Source organism: Fulmarus glacialis, unplaced genomic scaffold, assembly GCF_000690835.1.
Source record: "Fulmarus glacialis isolate BGI_N327 unplaced genomic scaffold, ASM69083v1 scaffold28819, whole genome shotgun sequence".
Lineage (NCBI taxonomy): Eukaryota > Metazoa > Chordata > Aves > Procellariiformes > Procellariidae > Fulmarus > Fulmarus glacialis.
This window is the reverse complement of record NW_009233212.1, coordinates 1-17830: the sequence shown is the minus strand read 5'-3', so window position 1 is coordinate 17830 and position 17830 is coordinate 1. Positions and strand designations below refer to the sequence as shown.

Genomic DNA, 17830 nt, shown 5'->3' with positions numbered 1-17830 from the left:
GCAGTTACATTACATTTCCACAGTTGTTTTTTTATCCAATATGTGGAATACAACCAGCATTCATTCTCCTGAGGGTCTACTAATTCTTTTGCCATGCGGCTCACTGTGCTCTGCTGACATTACTTGCCAGGTTCCCCACCTTCACGAGAGAGGGGGGCTGTACCTGGAAGCCTGGCATACAGATACACAACAGACAAGGGAGGGGCTGCAGTGTCTCACAATCAAGCAGACAAATGAGGAATTTTGTGTCGTGATGACACCATTAAAGTGGAATGGGTTGGAAAATCGATCAGATTCCTTCTCTGATTAGTGTGTAATTCAATTACTGCAGTCCCTCTGGGGCCCAAGGCAACAACCGTCTCGCAGGAAGTGCCAAAGAAAGACCTCTGAATTAGAGCTGTTGTGGACAAAGGCAAGATCCTGCTGCTGTGCGTTCCAGAAAGAGGGGTTATATTATGAATAATAAAAAGGGCTGGGGAAATGTACTCGTGACACTGGGTTTTAGGGTGGTAAGACCTTCTGTGGCTCAGCTAGGAAGGAGCTTGTATGATGGAAGTTCTTGATAAAGGTGTCAGATGACACCCATTATCTTCTACATGCCGTGGCATCAATGTACCAGCAGCCCCAAATACACATCTGGTCACTGGTTTTGGACGAGTGCTGGTCTTGAGCATTTATACTGATCCCCCACAATAATTTCCAAGCGTTGGAAACATCTGGAGATCAGACGTTAAAACCACACAATTCTGATTGCTATCTTGCTTTCATATCACATCAGTTGCCATGTGGCTTAGCAGCTGATAATTCACAAAACGGTTTATATTTCACATTAACACTGTATATCACAAGGAAACAGAACATCTAAGTTTTATAAAGCGTTTGTCTTAATGCTGGTGATTTGTGAGATAGCTGACCTTACAACTGGTGCTGTCTGATCTAGCGATGCTTTCGTGACAGGACGGGAGCCTGCTGAGCCTGCGTCCTTGCACCGGTGAAATAATTCATCCTTGCTGTGCGTTCTGACTGCCACCTCCTGCAATTCACACTCAGGCAGTCCTGGCAGGAGTTTGGAATGGACCTTAATTTGTCTATAAACTTGAGGGTTTTGTGGTGTTAGATTCCAAGGAGTTTGATCTCAAAAGAGGACACAGGTACTTTCTTCTCCTTTAAGGGAGAACAATTTTCAGTGTGATTTTTTTTTTTTTTTTTCCTTTTCTTTTTCTTTTCTTTCTCCAGTATAGATCCTTCTGGGCTTTCTGTTTTGGGTATGGGTGGTTTCTGACAGGTCTCTCACCTTTTAATATAAATTTTGGTTGGTGTATTTGTTCTGTTGCTTTTTTTTTTCTTTTTATTTGAACCTAAACCAGCTGATGTGGTCCCCGAGAGCTAAATGCATACCGTGCCAGCTGGCGTGCCCTGTGGCTGTGAAGCCTTGTTAAAGAGATCGGAGCTGACGGATTCTTGAGCAGCAATCTGATACAGGCCTTTTTTTTTAATTTGTTTTTTCTGAGCTCACCCATGTAACAAATGGGGGCTTGTTTGGGAGCTTCGTTAGAGGCTTGAATGGAGTCATTGTTATCAAAACACTGCTGTGATTCAGAAGCGCCCAGCAAAGGGGGTTCCTCTCCCTCTTGCCCCTCAGCTGGGCACTGCAGGTGTTTCATCTTATTCTCTGGTTTCATCTTATTCCAAAGAACAATCCAGTTGTCTTGTGGTTTTCATCTTTAAGCTGATAACCAGGAAACTGAAGCTACAGCTCTTTGCAAAATAGAGACTCAGTTCAAAACTAAAAATCAAGTTGGAGCGGTGAGTGAGTGTAACCAGTGAGTGTAACCAGTTTCCAGGTTGATGTTTTGGGGGTAAAGATTTGTAAAAGTAGTACAGTACTTTGCCAGGCTTTTGCATAGATCAGCATACTCTCGGTTTTCTTACTGTTACTGTGGTGTTTAGATTACAAATTCTACCCCAGAAACACTTGCTTAGAAATTTCTGCAGGCAACGCATGGGCTCCTGAGCTTATAAGTCCCTCTTTACATAATTTTCTCCTGCAAAAAAAACTTCCTATACATGTTAAGATAGTGAATTTTTGAATCCAAAATAGTCTAATTTTTTCTATTTTATCCAATGGGATTAAAAACCAAAAGGATGTGAGCTATTTGGGAAGATACTGACTTGCAATTCTCGGTCTTCTCAATCAAAATCGAGTATGTAGGCATCTGAGCGGAGCATTTTGTATGGATTTGTTGCATAGGAGTAGAATAAAAACTGTTTCTCATAGTAGCTAATATGCATGGAGCTGTGTATATATTGTGTCTTACAGGGAATTCACCTCATAAAAAAGATATAGCTTTTATTGCTTGGTACATTGGCAGTCCCAGTGAACTTGACTTGAACTGGAGTTACAAGTTATATCCTGCACTCAGTCCAGAGAGTAATGCATTCAAAATCAGTTGTCACTTCAGTAACAAAAAAAAGGAAAAAACTATCTGAATTCTATTTCTTACATCTTTCCATAGTAATTTCTCCCCTTCTCTCCCTTGTCCTTTTTCCAATAAGAATTTTAACAGTATGTAGAGACAAAACGAAAAGATGATCAGTTGTCTGTGTTGAAGAAAATACAGCTTATTGTCGCTGGCTGAGCGGGATTTCCAAAGCCAGCTCTGTCATTACAGAGGGCCATTTGGGAACGGAGACTTGATCCATTTGGAGTCTATAGTAATTTCTCCCCTTCTCTCCCTTGTCCTTTTTCCAATAAGAATTTTAACAGTATGTAGAGACAAAACGAAAAGATGATCAGTTGTCTGTGTTGAAGAAAATACAGCTTATTGTCGCTGGCTGAGCGGGATTTCCAAAGCCAGCTCTGTCATTACAGAGGGCCATTTGGGAACGGAGACTTGATCCATTTGGAGTCTGGGGAACAGAGATTTTTTTTTTTTTTTTTTTTTTTTTTAATTATTAAATCTTGATTCATCTGCTGCCTTGCAGTGTGACCTTCAATAAGATTTGCTGTGTCTCAGTTTCTCCGGTGGAAAATTATTTCTGTAATATACTTTACATTTACAGTCTACAGCTATTCTGAAGACCTCATTGGGGCTAAGGTTTCGTTGTGCACTACACAAGCCAGTCTCTGCACTGCTGAGCTTATAGCATAGAAGTTATTTGAGAGTATACTTAATGATCATTATAAGGCTTGTGTAAAGAGCACTCTGACTCTTTTCCATCCGCTGTCACAAAGTTAGCAATATTATATCTCTTAATACAAAATCTGCTTGGGTTTTTTTGTTTCTGCTTCAAGCTGCACCAACAATTTGGAAAACAGCGTGGTGGGAGTTTTTAGAGTAGGACTTTTGGCCTCATCTGTGAACTGATATTTTCCCTGACTCGAAAGGATTTTTTACTGTTTAGTAATGCACATTACAAAATAAGCATCTGTCTTGCAAGTAATTTCTGGCGGAGCAAAATAAGCATCTGTCTCGCAAGTAGTTTCTTTCCTGGTGGAGCTAGTTGTTAAAACCCTGACTTTACTATATGAAAACCTTATGTCTGTCTTAAATTCATGGACAAACTAGTTTTCTAATATTCTTTGTTTTATCAGAATGATAGTAACAAAAAGACTCAAAAATGGGAGGAATGGAGAAAGGATGAAGAACTGTTTTGGTAGTACTTTTTGTTATTGTTGCTCTTGTGCCTCCTGGTGTTGCAAGCTGTGCCAGTTGGGCAGGTGGTTAGAGGCACTGTATGTGGTAGAGCACGTGTCTGCAGGAGTACAGGTGTGTGAGGAAGAACGGTTTTGAGAGAAAAAAGTTTTTTTAACTTTTACAGAGAGCTCATTTTGGGCATGGCTGACTTGGTGAGCAACATCTGGCTTTCAGGGTGTCCTTGCACTGTGCTGGGAGGGGCAGCAAGTGCTCTCCAAAAATGTGCCTGTATCCCAAGTAATGCACACCTGGGTGTTGTTGCTGTAGGTAAGTCACACTTCTGGTAAGGGAGAGAAAACTACACAGTGATTTTATTTTTAAACCAAGGAGCAATTTAGTTATTTTCCCTGGTGTTTATGTTTTAGATGGCTTGGTGTTTGTTGGCTTTGTTGAGCATTTTATCCTGGAAAAATAACAACATATGGTGAAATAGTCTGCTGTCATAAACACAAAGCGGGAGGTGAGAGAGCTTCGTAACAAGAAGCTTTTGCATACTTGAGACCAACCCAAATCTATGTTATGCTGTTGGTGATTTAAAACTGGCTTCATGTTCTTCAATGGCATATAAGGGAAGGTGAGGAAGGTTTCGGGAGATGTTTTGTCTCCAACTGCCACTGAATCAATTGGCAGCAATTAGGTGTGCAGTGCCTGAGCAGCCTGGGCTCCCCCTGGCTCCGTGATGCCTGAGGGACGATGCCTCCCCTGGAGCCATGTTTTGAGAGCCCTGGAAGAACACGAGTTCCCAGGACAAGTGGGGTGGCCTTGTAGAGAGGGGTAGGAACCATGGAAATCGGGAGCTGTGGGGCAAGAGAGCTGATGGGAATTTGAGGCATCTTGCTGGGTTCGGGACAGCAGTATCTAGAGGGCCTAGGAAGTCACTGGCAAGGACTCGGACACATCATCGTTAGTGTAAGAACAGGACAAGACAGAGAATGTGAGGGCTCTCTCCTCCTCTTGTTAATTTTGAAATATAGGCTAAAATAAAAGGGGTTCATATTTTCTGTTCAGTGGCATAGAAAGGAGTGGGGAAAGGCCAGGTATGATGGCTCTGTTTGCTGTAGTGTGTGAGAATCTCACCCAAGGCAAATGCTGAGTCCCCTTGCACTGGCAGGACCTTTCTTCCAAAGACTATTACAATTGTTCTGCCAAGCTCCTGTACAAATGGTGTGCGTCACTTCCCAGGGAACAGGTCTGCCTGCTGACAGGCAAGTGATGCTGCCTACCTAGCACCTGCTGATCCTGCCATTTCATTTCAAACCTGTTAAATACCATGAATCCATACTGAGAATTGACTTTTTCTTTTTAAATTGCAGGATGCGAAGAGAAGGTGCCATCATGTGAATGCGAAACAGCTAAATGAGAAACAGGACACCTGGGAAGGCTGAGCTGAAACTGCTTGTGCACAGGATGACAGACTGATTTGCTGTTGGAGACGAGATTCAGGAAACCCCGCTCCTCCAAAAGACTTTCCTGAGTGAGAGGAGAGGAACAGGAGGAAGCACACAAAAGAGCGATGGGAATTGAGGGCCATGGTTACTTGAGATAAATGGCAGATCCCTGGGAATCTAGCCTTGTAGCTGTTTGCTTTAGCTTTGTCTCTCTCCGCAGCTGCTGTTTCTTTTTTGCGAGCTGCTGCTGGGTACTGCCACGGCGGCACTGGAGACTTCAAGAGCGACGTGGGTGCAGAGTGTGAGGAGGGGGTGGGCAGCCCGCCTCACCATGATTCAGTTGTGGAAAGTAGTGCGGCACGTGCGACAGCTGGAGCTCCACAGATTGATCCTGCTGCTCATTGCCTTCAGCCTGATCTCTATGTGCATCCTGGCTTACTACGTCACTAACAGTCCCAAAATCAAGGAACCACCACCCTTGCCCTTCAGTGACTGCAGCAACCAGCACCGCATCTTGGTCCCACCCCAAGCCAGCTGGAGGCTCACAAAATCTGTGGACACCTCACGCACAGATCCTGTGGTGCTAGTCTTTGTGGAAAGCATTTACTCCCAGCTGGGGCAGGAAATAGTGGCCATCCTGGAATCCAGCCGATTTAAATACAGGACAGAGATCGCCCCTGGCAAAGGGGATATGCCCACCCTGACAGACAAAGATAGGGGACGCTACGCTCTTATTATCTATGAGAACATCCTTAAATATGTGAACCTAGACGCTTGGAACCGAGAACTGCTGGACAAATACTGTGTAGAGTATGGAGTGGGGATTATAGGCTTTTTCAAAGCCAATGAGAACAGCCTACTCAGTGCACAGCTCAAGGGTTTCCCCCTTTTCCTACATTCTAACCTGGGGCTGCGGGACTATCACATCAACCCTAGTGCTCCCCTGCTCTACGTCACCCGGGCTAATGAGGTGGAGCAGGGTCCCCTGCCTGGTGATGACTGGACTGTGTTCCAGTCAAACCACAGCACCTATGAGCCGGTGCTGTTGGCCAGCACGAAGTCCTCGGAGTCCATTCCTCACCTGGCCAGCCACAAAGCATTGCATGCCACGGTGGTGCAGGACTTGGGTCTGCATGATGGGATCCAGCGGGTTCTGTTTGGCAATAACCTCAATTTTTGGCTGCACAAACTCATTTTCGTGGATGCCATTGCCTACTTGACTGGCAAGCGCCTCTGTCTCACACTTGATCGCTATATCCTCGTCGACATTGATGATATATTTGTGGGAAAAGAGGGCACTCGCATGAAAGTGTCTGATGTAGAGGTAAATTCCCAGAATAACTACAGGCCCCAGACAAATTTCTAGTGTGTGTGGTATGCCAGGAAAGTCAAGGTTGCATTTAATTTGAGTGAAAGAGTTGATTGCTGCAATTGTTCTCACCTTAAACAGAGAAGTAGCCTGTGAAGATGCTGAGGCACCGTATGTGATGCTCTCAACGGTTTTTCCAGGTTTAAATGGAGCATTTTTAATTCTGGGACCTGTAGCTGGCATCTCTGAATTTAAAAGGAGGATGCCGGTAGTGGTCTATCCTGTCTCCTCTTTAACACAGGGAACAAGCATATGCAGATTTCCTCTGTCAGTCTATTTGTAGCTGTAAACTCTACCTTTCAAAAGGAAAAGGCAAATTGTGTTAGAATAGAATAGAAAAACTGTATTTATTATATTATTATTTATTAAGATATATATAAACTGTATATATTATATTGCAAAACTGTAGACCAGTCCATGGGGTGTAAATTGCTATAGTCTATGTTTTAGCCATCTAGCTTTTCAGGACATAACCAAATTGGGAAAAGAAAGGTTTTCTCTCACCCTTTGTTATACCCCCCGCATATACGCCACCAGCAACCCCCATCCCTGGGCAGGGAATATCCAAAAATTCACCAGAGAAACATGCTCAGACCGAGCCTTCATGAAGAACCGTCTCTGTGGCCTCACGATTGGAAAGAGAGATGCCATCTTTGTGGTTTGCTTTCCTTGGCAGTTCCTTGAGTAATACAGTGACCTATTAGGAAGGGATATGGGGAAGGGCACAGAGAGAGATTTTGTGGAGGAGAGGGAAGCAAGACAGGCAAAGGAGGAAACAAGTAGGAAGAAGGTGAGAAGCTAGGAGCCCCTTCTAATTCTCTGTGTCCTTGAAAGTATGTGATAAAGTGTTCTCCTAAGTCTGTGATATGTGTATATATGCTGCCTCATGGAGCCAAGGACTTGCCTTTGTGTCTTCCCCATCAGTTCTGGTTTGTAGCCATAGAGGCAGTTGCGTTGCCTGTGTCTCCAGGTATGCTGAGGTTGCTCCAGATATGAGGCCTGTGGCCTTTCACTCTGGATTCCCATTTAGCACTTATCCTTAGATAGGTCCTGGATGGAGTTCCCTGGGTACCAGCCATGGTGACGATAAGCCTGTGACAGGAGCTGCCCTAGCATGTTTCCAAAACAACTTCAAAGTGAAGCACCCATTATCCTTTCATCCAAGGGCACAGACCATTTGAGGCAAAGGTATAAAACAAAATGCTGTTGTACATGCGTGTCTCCTTACCTGAACTCAACCTCATCCGTTACATGTTCCCAAGAGCACTCTTCGACGTGACTAGGAGTCTTACCACCTTTTCTACATCTTTTATGCATCCATGCAAGACATACCTCAGTTCATCTCCATTTTTTCAGGTCTTTGAGATTTTAAGTTCTGCTTCTGATCCCAAGTTTAGCTTGGGGAAAAGGAAACTCTTGCATTCTGTTTGGAGCTAGCTTTATCTTTTCAGTTCATTTGAAGCAGCATGCCTGAAGCAGCTCTAATTGCATGCCATTATTTATTTTATTTCCTTTATTCTTTAGTAATTCTTTAGAGCCACCTTTGACCATAAAGGTATAGAAAACATGTTTCCAAGCAGACAGATGTAGAAAAATGGAACAGTTGTATATAATTCCTACTTAAGGAAAATGCTAAAATTTTCTTCATTTCACTTCAGTGTCCCTGTGTTTTGAGACGCTGAAATGCTCTGAACGATTTTTTTTGAAGGATCACAATCTTATCTTGGTCCTAGGCAGGCCCTGCACCCTCTAGTCCAAACTGGCAGAGATTCTCACCTCTGTAGTATTTGTGCAGGTTACAGGCCCCTGTGAGAAAACACGAGATAGGTGGCCAAAGCTCTTGGAAACAAAGGCTGCTCTAGTGATGTTAAAAACAAACCCAGACAAGATAATTCCAAAAGATGCTTTGTTTGGGTTTTAACAGGGTGAAATGGAGGAATAATCTGTGATCAGTAAGCAGAGAATCTTGGGCAAAGCAGATAAAACCCAGATTTATCCATTTAAAAGAAGCTCTCTGATTGCAGAGCCACAAGAGGTTAATGAATTTTTATTTTTTAAAAGCAAGAAATAACTACATGGATTTGTTGATAGTCTCTCACCGTGGGAAGAGAAGGGGATATCATAGTGACAGAACAGCTGGCGTTTTCTTTGGCCTTTTATGTGAAAGTTCTGTTTCAGGGCTGTTTCAGGAGCACACAGCTCCTTATCTTAAAGCTTAGATTACAGTGGTCAAGGTAGTGGTTTGAAGATTGGATGTTGTGTGAAGGTATAAAATTGACTCTGCTGTCCCAGTGAGCCCATTTGCCATATGCAGGTCCACGTTCAGAGAGCTTCCCAGACAAAATGACTATTAAAAGAAAATGCTGAACATAATTTGATCAAATGCATGCCCATGGTAGATGTCCTGTGTGAGAGGAGAAATGTTTTTGTTTGTGATGCTTAAAGGGCTGAATAGCTTGCTTCTTTAAAAAGGAAAAAGGAATTGTGCTTGCTTTTACTTTAAAGATGATAATCCTTGAGTCCTGTTTCTGATGGAGGGCTGCAGCAGGAGCTTGCAGTCCTCACTTGAAATGAAACAGTTGGAAGTTGCACAAGGAAAACGTTTTTCCCTTGTAAAGTTTACCAGGGATCTGAGCTGCACATAATTTACAGAACAAAATCTCGGAGAATCCCTTCTCTTCTCAATTATTCCACATTCAGTCTCTTCTAAAATCATAATCCTCAGAATTTACCAAACCTCCATGGAACTAGCCAACAAAGACAAGCCATTTCTAATGCAAAAAGATCTGGCTTTTATGGTCCTTCCTGGTCATCTTTAGGTATGAGGAAAGAAGATTAAGTAGATGAGGTTTTGCTTCTTTTGCTGGTAATCTCTACAAGGGCATAAATAGTGAGCAATCATTGCTAGCAAGTCTGAGAGCAAGCTAAGTGAAAATCAAGGACAGTCATTTCATTTTGGGTTATGAATTGTGAGGGTGGAAGAGAGAGACTAGTGAGGGTGGCTGTCAGCCAGGTCTTGCCTTTCTAAATAGTAGAGGATGATCTTACCTGAAATGAAAATATTCAGCAGTTTCTAACTCCCTGATTCTAACATTGTAGGGGAGATAGAAATACCAGTACCATGAATGCTTTCTCTTTTTGACAGCACTGTTTTGAGCTATGCCAGTGCTACTGCTGGGCAGTGATAAAACTGCGGAAAATCCTCTTGAGAATGTGCTGCTCAATGTCCACAGGAGCAGTTCCCATGAAGGAGGTGTTTCTGCAGCATGTTCCTAGTATGCTTTCCCTGAGCATTTGAGAAGAGGCTGTCAAAGCACTCTGCTTTTTTCCTCCATTTCTTATCATCTGTTTCTCTTCATTTGTCCATGTACTGTTTTCCTAGGCTCATGGTATCCTCTCTTCCCAGCATCTCTCAACTTCATTTCCCCCTTTTCTTTTGCCTCTTTTTAGAGGGACCAGAGATAGGGGAGCTAAAATCTCTGCAAACACTTTTGGAAGTTAAAAATTTCATAGCATGAAGGTTGAGCCCTGTATTATTGCGATGCCAAGGACACCATGCCATCTTAGAAGAGGATTATGTCCTAAAGAGGGTACAGTCAGGGTGCTGTGGCTTCCCCTGATTTCTTCCTCGCTCCTAGAATTTTAACCCCATTGAGAGAGCTTTTGTCTTTCATGGGATGGCATCAAGAGCTTGTAGTGACTGTTGAGTAAATCTTTGCAGATCCATCAGTGAGAGAGTATATAGATTTTTTTAATGTGTTGCAACAAAAGGCACAATTTTTAACTTTTCCCTAACATTTGCTTAGAAGTAAATATTTATGATAATTTGAAATTATTAAAAAGCCTTTTTTAAAGTGGTGGGCATGGAACATCAGACTAAATTTTAAACCTTTTTTGCATTGTGTCCAGAAACGTGCATTGGAATGTAGATGTCTGTCACTTGGACCTGCAGGGTGGCTGCCCCAACTAAGTACTGAAGGCCTCCAAAAATTCAGGTTGTGGGTTGCGGAGGATGTTCTCTGATAGACTGTGACAAGGGTGAAGCAGGTCTGGCCCTGATGTGGTTTATGAGTTCTGGTGGCCAGTGCTGGGAATCTCTTGGAGACCCCATCTGTTTCTTCCTGGGGTGAGGCTTGCTGGGCTTCTAGCAGGGAACTTAGCTGTGGAAGGGGCCTTTCTGGCTAGCTAGTGGGCTTGGCTGCATATTGGAAGGATTTTTGGAATGGAAGATAGTTAGAAAATATAAAACAGAAATACTTGGAGGGATAGGAGGAGCAATTTTCTAGGGGAAGCAGCTTTGCTTTTTAGAAATGGAGGGTAGCTAAAATGCTAGCCTTCTGACCCATACCACATGAGCAACTAAATTTCTTAAATATGGACATGAAGATCTGTTTGCATCTGGCTAGCTATTTTATATCTTAATGGATAACCTACTCCACATTTCTTGATTGCCTTTCGTTTAAGAATCCCAGAGCACCTTATGGATATAAATGAAATGCCACTTGAGTCACCTGTAAGATATTATTAGTACTATCATATTCATCCTACTTTATAAAAGAGAAACGGAGTGCAGAGGTGTCAGAACAGAGAGAAGAAGTGCCATCTTCCTGGCCCCTTCCCACATCTGTATTGTTTCACCTTACTACAGCTCACCGACCACTTTGAACCGGTGTGCTAGGGAACAGTGAATGCGTATTTGTTGAAAAAAATTTCCAAATATTTTACTTGGCACCTTAGTCTCTTTTATCCTGTGCAGGGGAAAGATGTGTCTTCAAACCCATGCCATGCCATGCCATGTTATGGATATGGCCGTGAAAAGGATCCAGTATCAGCAGAGGGATGGCACACGATTAGCCATAAACCTGCCAGGAAAGCAGGACTCAATAGGGTTCCATAGTCTCAGAATTTCTGGGGCCCCCACGGTTCCGCCCTGGTCCCTCCCCAGACACAAAGGATTGCTGCCTGCTGGAGTAGGGCTTTTTGGGATTTATCATCAGACAGATGTGTCGTCATGGTAACCCCAGCCAGGCTTTAAATCTCTGGTGCAGAGGAATGCTAAGCCTCTTAGCTGCTGTCTTTCCTCCCTCCACCTTCCTAACCGAGGATGAGGAACTGGTTGTGCCTTTCAGGGCAGCAGAGAGAAGTGGTGAGGCTTGGGACAGCTCTGGAGACAAGAAAAGAAAGTGGCACTTTCCTCTCCAAGATACTGGGCGATGTGTTCAAGGTGCTGGTCCCAAATTTGATGCGGTATTGTCATCCAGCTGGGCAGAGAGGTGCTTCTCTGTAGAAAGATGTACAGCTCTTAGTCTGTGCTCCGTGATGTGTGGGATGAGTTCCTGTGCCTTACAGGGTTACATGAGGGAAACTTGACCTCCCATTGCCTATTCTGGATCTTGTGCAGCAAAGGAGGCTTCAGCCATCAGTGCTGCTGGCATGTCACCTTTTAAAAGCACTGTGATAGTTTGTGATAGGTTCTGGAGATGTCATGTGCCATACATTTCTCAAAATATTACTCTTGGGTGAGGACTGGGGTAAGGATGTGGTAGGCATGTGGCCATACGGAGGAGCTGGGATCTTTGAAATTTGTCCCAGGCTGCATTTGATGTCACTGTTGTGTGGATGTGGGGAGGAGGAATAGGCAATTAAGTGCATCTCGAGGGAAAAGTCTGAAGGCTTGGTTCCTTCAGAGAGAGCATTGAAATTGTCTGAGCACTGCAGAAATAATCTGTCCGGTCTTCCCACCTTTCCGTGTGTGAGAGGTCATGGGCTGCCTGCCTTGGGAATAAAACCGCTCAACTTCTTTGCTGCAAGACACATTTGCAGTGGATGGGTGATTGAAGTAAATTACAGAAGTCATTATGTTTAAATTAATGTGATGATCAGTGTTTGGTCAACACTGTTTTGAAATATTAGTGACAGCGGTGATTTGTCAGGATACCCTTAAGTGGTAGGTGTCAAGGCTGGTCCCTCTACTGAATGAGAGTCTGCATTTGTGAACGCACTTTCACCACCTAGGGAGCAGTGTGCCTAAACAGTGCCTATAGAGTGTGAACCATGTGAAGGCAGCATTGTAGTGCTTTTTTGTGCTTCTTGAGGCTGGGGAGGGGCAGCTGATACAGAAAGATCTGCCCATCTCCCCTGCACAGTTTGAGAAGTCATTATGCTTTCCCCAGTATTATGTGCCAAGTTGCTTGTGTATTTGCATCTAGCTGTTGCTGTCTGCTGTTGAGGGGTCATCACCTTCACCTTGGTGCAGCCACCGATCCATTGCTTTCTTAGAAAAGCTATTAAAATCTAAATAACTGCTTGGGCAAGGACCATCTCTGTCACCTGCCAACAGCCCTCCTGCCAGGTTCCTATTTGATTGAGAACTTCTCCCATAGAGAGCTGCACCAGCGACACTTTCCCCAAAGCATGCAGATAACAGCAAAGCATGCATCTCAGGGCTTCTCTCTTTTTATTATTTTCCAGCAGAAGAAGTTTGTCTCTCACTTGCCCGTGACATACTGAGCCTCTGGGGTTTTCTTCTGTTAAGGCTGTCTGCTGTCTTACTCTGTATGTTGCTGGACCTTGGGGTTTGTGGCACAAGGCTCCTTCCCTTTGGCTATAGGAATGACTTTGGACATTTAAAGCAGACACAAGTGAGCAAGAGAGAACCTGTAGGAGATGTCATGACTGCGAATGTCAGCTCCCCTGAGTTTTCTTTCCAGAATCCAGGAAACTTTCCTGCTACAAAAGGCTTTTGGCACTTTCAAGGGACACAAAGCCAGGGATACCTCCCTGCCGTGGCAGGACTCCTACCCAAGCATGGGTAGCTCTGCGAATCCACCTTTGCTCTCTAAATAAAAGCCCCCTCCCTTTGGATCACTTAGTTACTGTTCACGATATTATTGACTTCTCTTCCTTCGACTGTGCACCATGTGCTGCCCCATCCTCCCTTTCATTAACACGTAGGCTCAGAGAAAGGGCAGAAGTTCAATAGCAAAGTCCCAGCCAACATGGGAGAGGAAGGGAGTGTTGAGGTTGAACCTGGAAAGAGTAAGGGATCTGTGAGTAAGGAAGTGAGACTTATTGTCCCTTTGCCTTAGCACAGACACTCTGGGTCCTTCACATTGAAGTGGGGAGCATCATCTGACTGTGGTTTTAAGGTGGCATCATTTAGTACAGCAGGACTACTTCAGGTAAAGACTCTGTATGTGGAGCACTTGGCTGCTCTGCTTCACAGGCAACAATGCCTTAGCCCCATCCCCTGTGATACCTTTTCAGACTGAACTGGGCACCAGTAGAGCACATGTAGATAAATGTTACAGAGCAACTCAATATGAACATTTCATTTTCCTTTCATTCAAACAGGCTTTACTGAGCACCCAGAATAAGCTGAGAACTTTAGTCCCAAATTTCACCTTCAACCTGGGCTTCTCAGGGAAATTCTACCACACAGGTAAGCCCCTGGCACCCCTTTGTCCCACTGCCTGTGTACAGCCCCCATGTTCATTGGGGGGTGTGTGTAACACATTACAGAGAGCATGATTCTCTGTTGAAACAACTCAGCATTGCAGGGGATTAGCCACTGCTTTGAAACACTGAGCCCCTCTTCTGTCTTTTGTTTTTGCACTTCCTTTTCTGCCCTCTGTAGGTACAGATGAGGAAGATGAAGGGGATGACATGCTGCTCAAACACAGGAAGGAGTTCTGGTGGTTCCCTCACATGTGGAGTCACATGCAGCCTCATCTTTTCCACAATGTCACTGTGCTGGCTGAGCAGATGAAGCTCAACAAACAGTTTGCTGTGGTAAGGGGCATCGCAGTTTATTTACTTTACAGTACTAATCTTTAAACATTCTTCTGGAATAGCTGTTCAGACCCCACTGAACCCAAATACTAGTTTAGTAACTCAGCTGCATTTAAGAAAGGCACTTCTGAAAGTTTAAATTGGTGCGTGGCTCCTGCTGTCTTCAGGCAAGAAACACCATTCACCCGCCTGCCTGTGCAATGGGAAGTGCTTCCTGGCACCTGCATGGCCCCAGGCAGCTCTGCTATGTTCCAGGGTGCAAATCCCAAGGCTCTTGTTTGCTAAGGTGTGAACTTGTAGCATTGCCATCCAAATCCAATTAACTTACAAAGTCTGGCAGTGAGAAAGCATTTCCTTTTCCATCCTTATTCACTGTGGTTTTGTAAGTCACCTGGTCGGTAGTATAAAATGCTCTGTGTGCTAACAGCCCTACTTCTGGCCTCCCCAGACAATGCTGAAGGAAGTTACTTATCTAGGAAGTCCAGGGGAAATTCCCTGGGTTTTGGCAGAGGAGGGGGAAGCCTTGAACATCCTGCATTGCTGGAACGATGTCTGTTTGATGCTTACAGACCAGAGTTGAATATAGCGTACATGTTTCTCTGAAAAGAAATGTCCTCTTCATTTCTAGTTTGGTTCTTTTGATGGTAATCCCCTTGGGAATAGCAGGCTGCTGTCTTGTGTTCCCACGACACACACAGATTAGGAATGATCTTGAATTCAGAGCACAGTTGCAGCATTATAGAAACAATTTAGGATCCTTCTTTTCCTGGTTAAATAACAGTGCAGTCTTTTGCAAAGAGAGACAAAGCACAGAACACAATTACACATGTTTAACGTAAAACAGGCTAGCAGTGGGAAGGAGAAGGCTGTTGCTTCGTTTAGGGGCTCTGGTTTTATTGTACACCACCAGGGCAGAGCTGTCATCATTCATACTGTAACCAGAACCATATAGTGGAATTAAAAACCATGAAATTTAGATACTTCCTATCATTTTAGTATAGTTCCAGGCCCCATATCTTCACCCTCAACAGTCTTTTGCTTCATGTCTGCTTTTCTTTGAATTGCTAGAGACAAGACAGATCCTAGTCGTCATCTTCCTTTCCTTCTATATCAGTTAAGGAAATTTTGTTTTCCTCTAGTGACTCAGATCTAGCATTGTGGGAGCAAGATATGTCACTTAACAACATTGATTAGTTTGTAGTAACCAAGGAGCCTGACCCAAGGCTTGTGAATTAATCTGATTTGTCACACCTGCAAGCTACAAAACCGTTCTTACAGCAGCTGTTACCAGTGCTGAACGTCCTTGTCGATATAGAATCACCCATATATTTCTATAGATGCATAGAACAAGAAGTACAAGCAGTATTTCAGGTTTCCCAATCCAGAGAGTTTTCATGTTACTCTGTCACCTTGCTCCAACTTGAAGTCTATTGCTAAATATGATCCCTATTAAGAATATTAGTTAAATATTGAATGATCAAGGTGCATATTCTGCTTCCAGGAGCATGGGATTCCCACAGACCTGGGCTATGCCGTAGCCCCCCATCATTCTGGGGTTTATCCTGTCCACACACAACTCTATGAGGCATGGAAATCCATTTGGAGCATCCAAGTAACGAGCACAGAGGAATACCCACACCTACGGCCTGCCCGGTACCGGCGTGGATTCATCCATAATGGAATCATGGTGAGCACAGCTGGGCGAGCAGAGCCCCCTTTCCTGCCCAAGGGACAGTCTCCTAGTGACCTGCATCAGAGACATTAATCTTAATATCACTAGTGGTTCCAAAATCATTAAGTCAAGCAAAGAGAAAAAACTTGGCTAAAGCCAGTTTCTGTGTTTCTCAGTACAATTCAGAGGTCAGTACTGAACGGAGAGCAAAACCAATAAGACTAAATTGAGATCCCACTGACTTGTTTGCACTGGGATGAGTGGTTGGGATAAATGGTTGGGAGGAATATCAAAAGAGTCCTTTGAACCTATGTCACTTATGTCCCTTACTCTTTATATTGATCCATAGAGTGCTGCTTCGACACAGTCACGTGTAGATTCTGCTGCATCTGCCTCTTATCTAACTTTGCTTTTCTCTGATATTGCCAGGTTCTGCCTCGACAGACCTGTGGTCTTTTTACTCACACTATCTTCTATAATGAATATCCCGGTGGCTCAAAGGAGTTGGACAAGAGCATTCGTGGTGGTGAACTCTTCCTGACGGTGCTCCTGAACCCAGTAAGCTCATCTGAAAGGGGAATCAGTGCACGGGTGTCTGATGTGGGAGAGGACTAGATTTATGGGAGATTCAGTATAACCACGCATCACGGTGTGGATATCTCCAGTGTGATGCTAAGGAGATGTGAAAAAGAGGGCCAAGGAAGTACTTACTAGTTAATGCTGCTTTGCTTTACACACTGCCAAGGAAGCATAAGTATTGAGTGTTCACAAGTGCAATACCCCACAGATAGAAACTAGCCAGGGTGACATGCTGAGCGTGGCCCAACGTAGAGTGAGTGTTACCTAGGCTGCTGCATCTTCATGAATCAGAAGTGAGATGTGCCTTGGCTCCTTCCGTTCCACACACATCTGCTGCCTGTTGGCTTCTCCCCTGGCTCACTGATGAGTTTTGTTCAGAATAATTGCTTTCTCTGAGCTTTCGTTATGGAGTGTTCTCCCCTTTCTTTCAAAATGTATACGCTTGAAACAATTTCTGTGTGCTTTTTTTGTGATGTAGCTGTCGCCCTAAGGCATTTTTGGGAGATCTGGGTCTAACATAGATGCTTCTTTTTCCCTTTCAATACTTGACAGTTCCATCAAGCTAATGTAGTACCTTCAACACCCTGCAGTCCCTTCCCAGTTCTTAGCCATGGATGGCAAATCACATGAGTTTCTCACTTCCCATTGAAGCTGGGAAGATGTACTAGTGGCAAGAGACACACAAAAAAGTGGTCATTTTTAGAAAATTGTGAATGGATAGAATTAGGAGATGAAGCTTTGTAGCCCTCTCCAACCACAGATCACACTCCCTCACATTCTTGCTTGTTGGCTGCAGCATTAAGACATGCTGCTCTTTTTGATTGTACAGTAACTTTCTCAATTCCCCACCTGAATTTGTTTATTGCTAAAGCTGATTTGGCACCTGTTGTCCTCCCTTTCTCTGAATGGACATTGCCCTGCCAGGTTTAGATAGTGATTTTAGAATGTCTGCGTCTATAGCCGCTCCTGAATACAATGATGTTTAATCTCTCCTTTTCTCATGACTTTCAAATTTCTACCTTCTTAGTTCTCCTTTATACATCTTTCCCACCAATGCCTGAATATGGGCAAGAAGCCATGCAAGCAGATCTGAGGGAAAGTAGGTTGTTTCTTACTAGCTTTCTAAGTGGAAACCCTGGAGTACTGTCCCAGTCATTGAGTACTTGTTTGTGGGATTTGTCATGTAACATCAGCCGCTCTGCTCACCGTGATGTTTTCTTTCATTCCCTCCTTCTTTTGCATCTTGATTGCAGCATTGAATACACAGCTTTAGCCACTTTTGGTTGGGGCTGTAGAGGCTCAGTGAATCAGAAAATCATAGAATCATAGAATC

The 17830-nt window shown here is 43.9% G+C and overlaps 1 protein-coding gene across 1 annotated transcript; it reads left to right on the top strand.

Annotated features, from left to right (window-relative positions):
• Window positions 1–1063: 1063 nt before the first annotated feature.
• On the top strand, window positions 1064–16476 carry LOC104082218 (bifunctional heparan sulfate N-deacetylase/N-sulfotransferase 2-like; the record flags this gene model as incomplete). The annotated part of the gene is made up of 6 exons (XM_009585246.1): window positions 1064–1151; window positions 5012–6410; window positions 13809–13896; window positions 14092–14246; window positions 15748–15933; window positions 16348–16476. Coding segments are annotated over exons 2-6 (1551 nt in total), but the record flags the coding sequence as incomplete, so codon positions are not given.
• Window positions 16477–17830: the final 1354 nt, after the last annotated feature.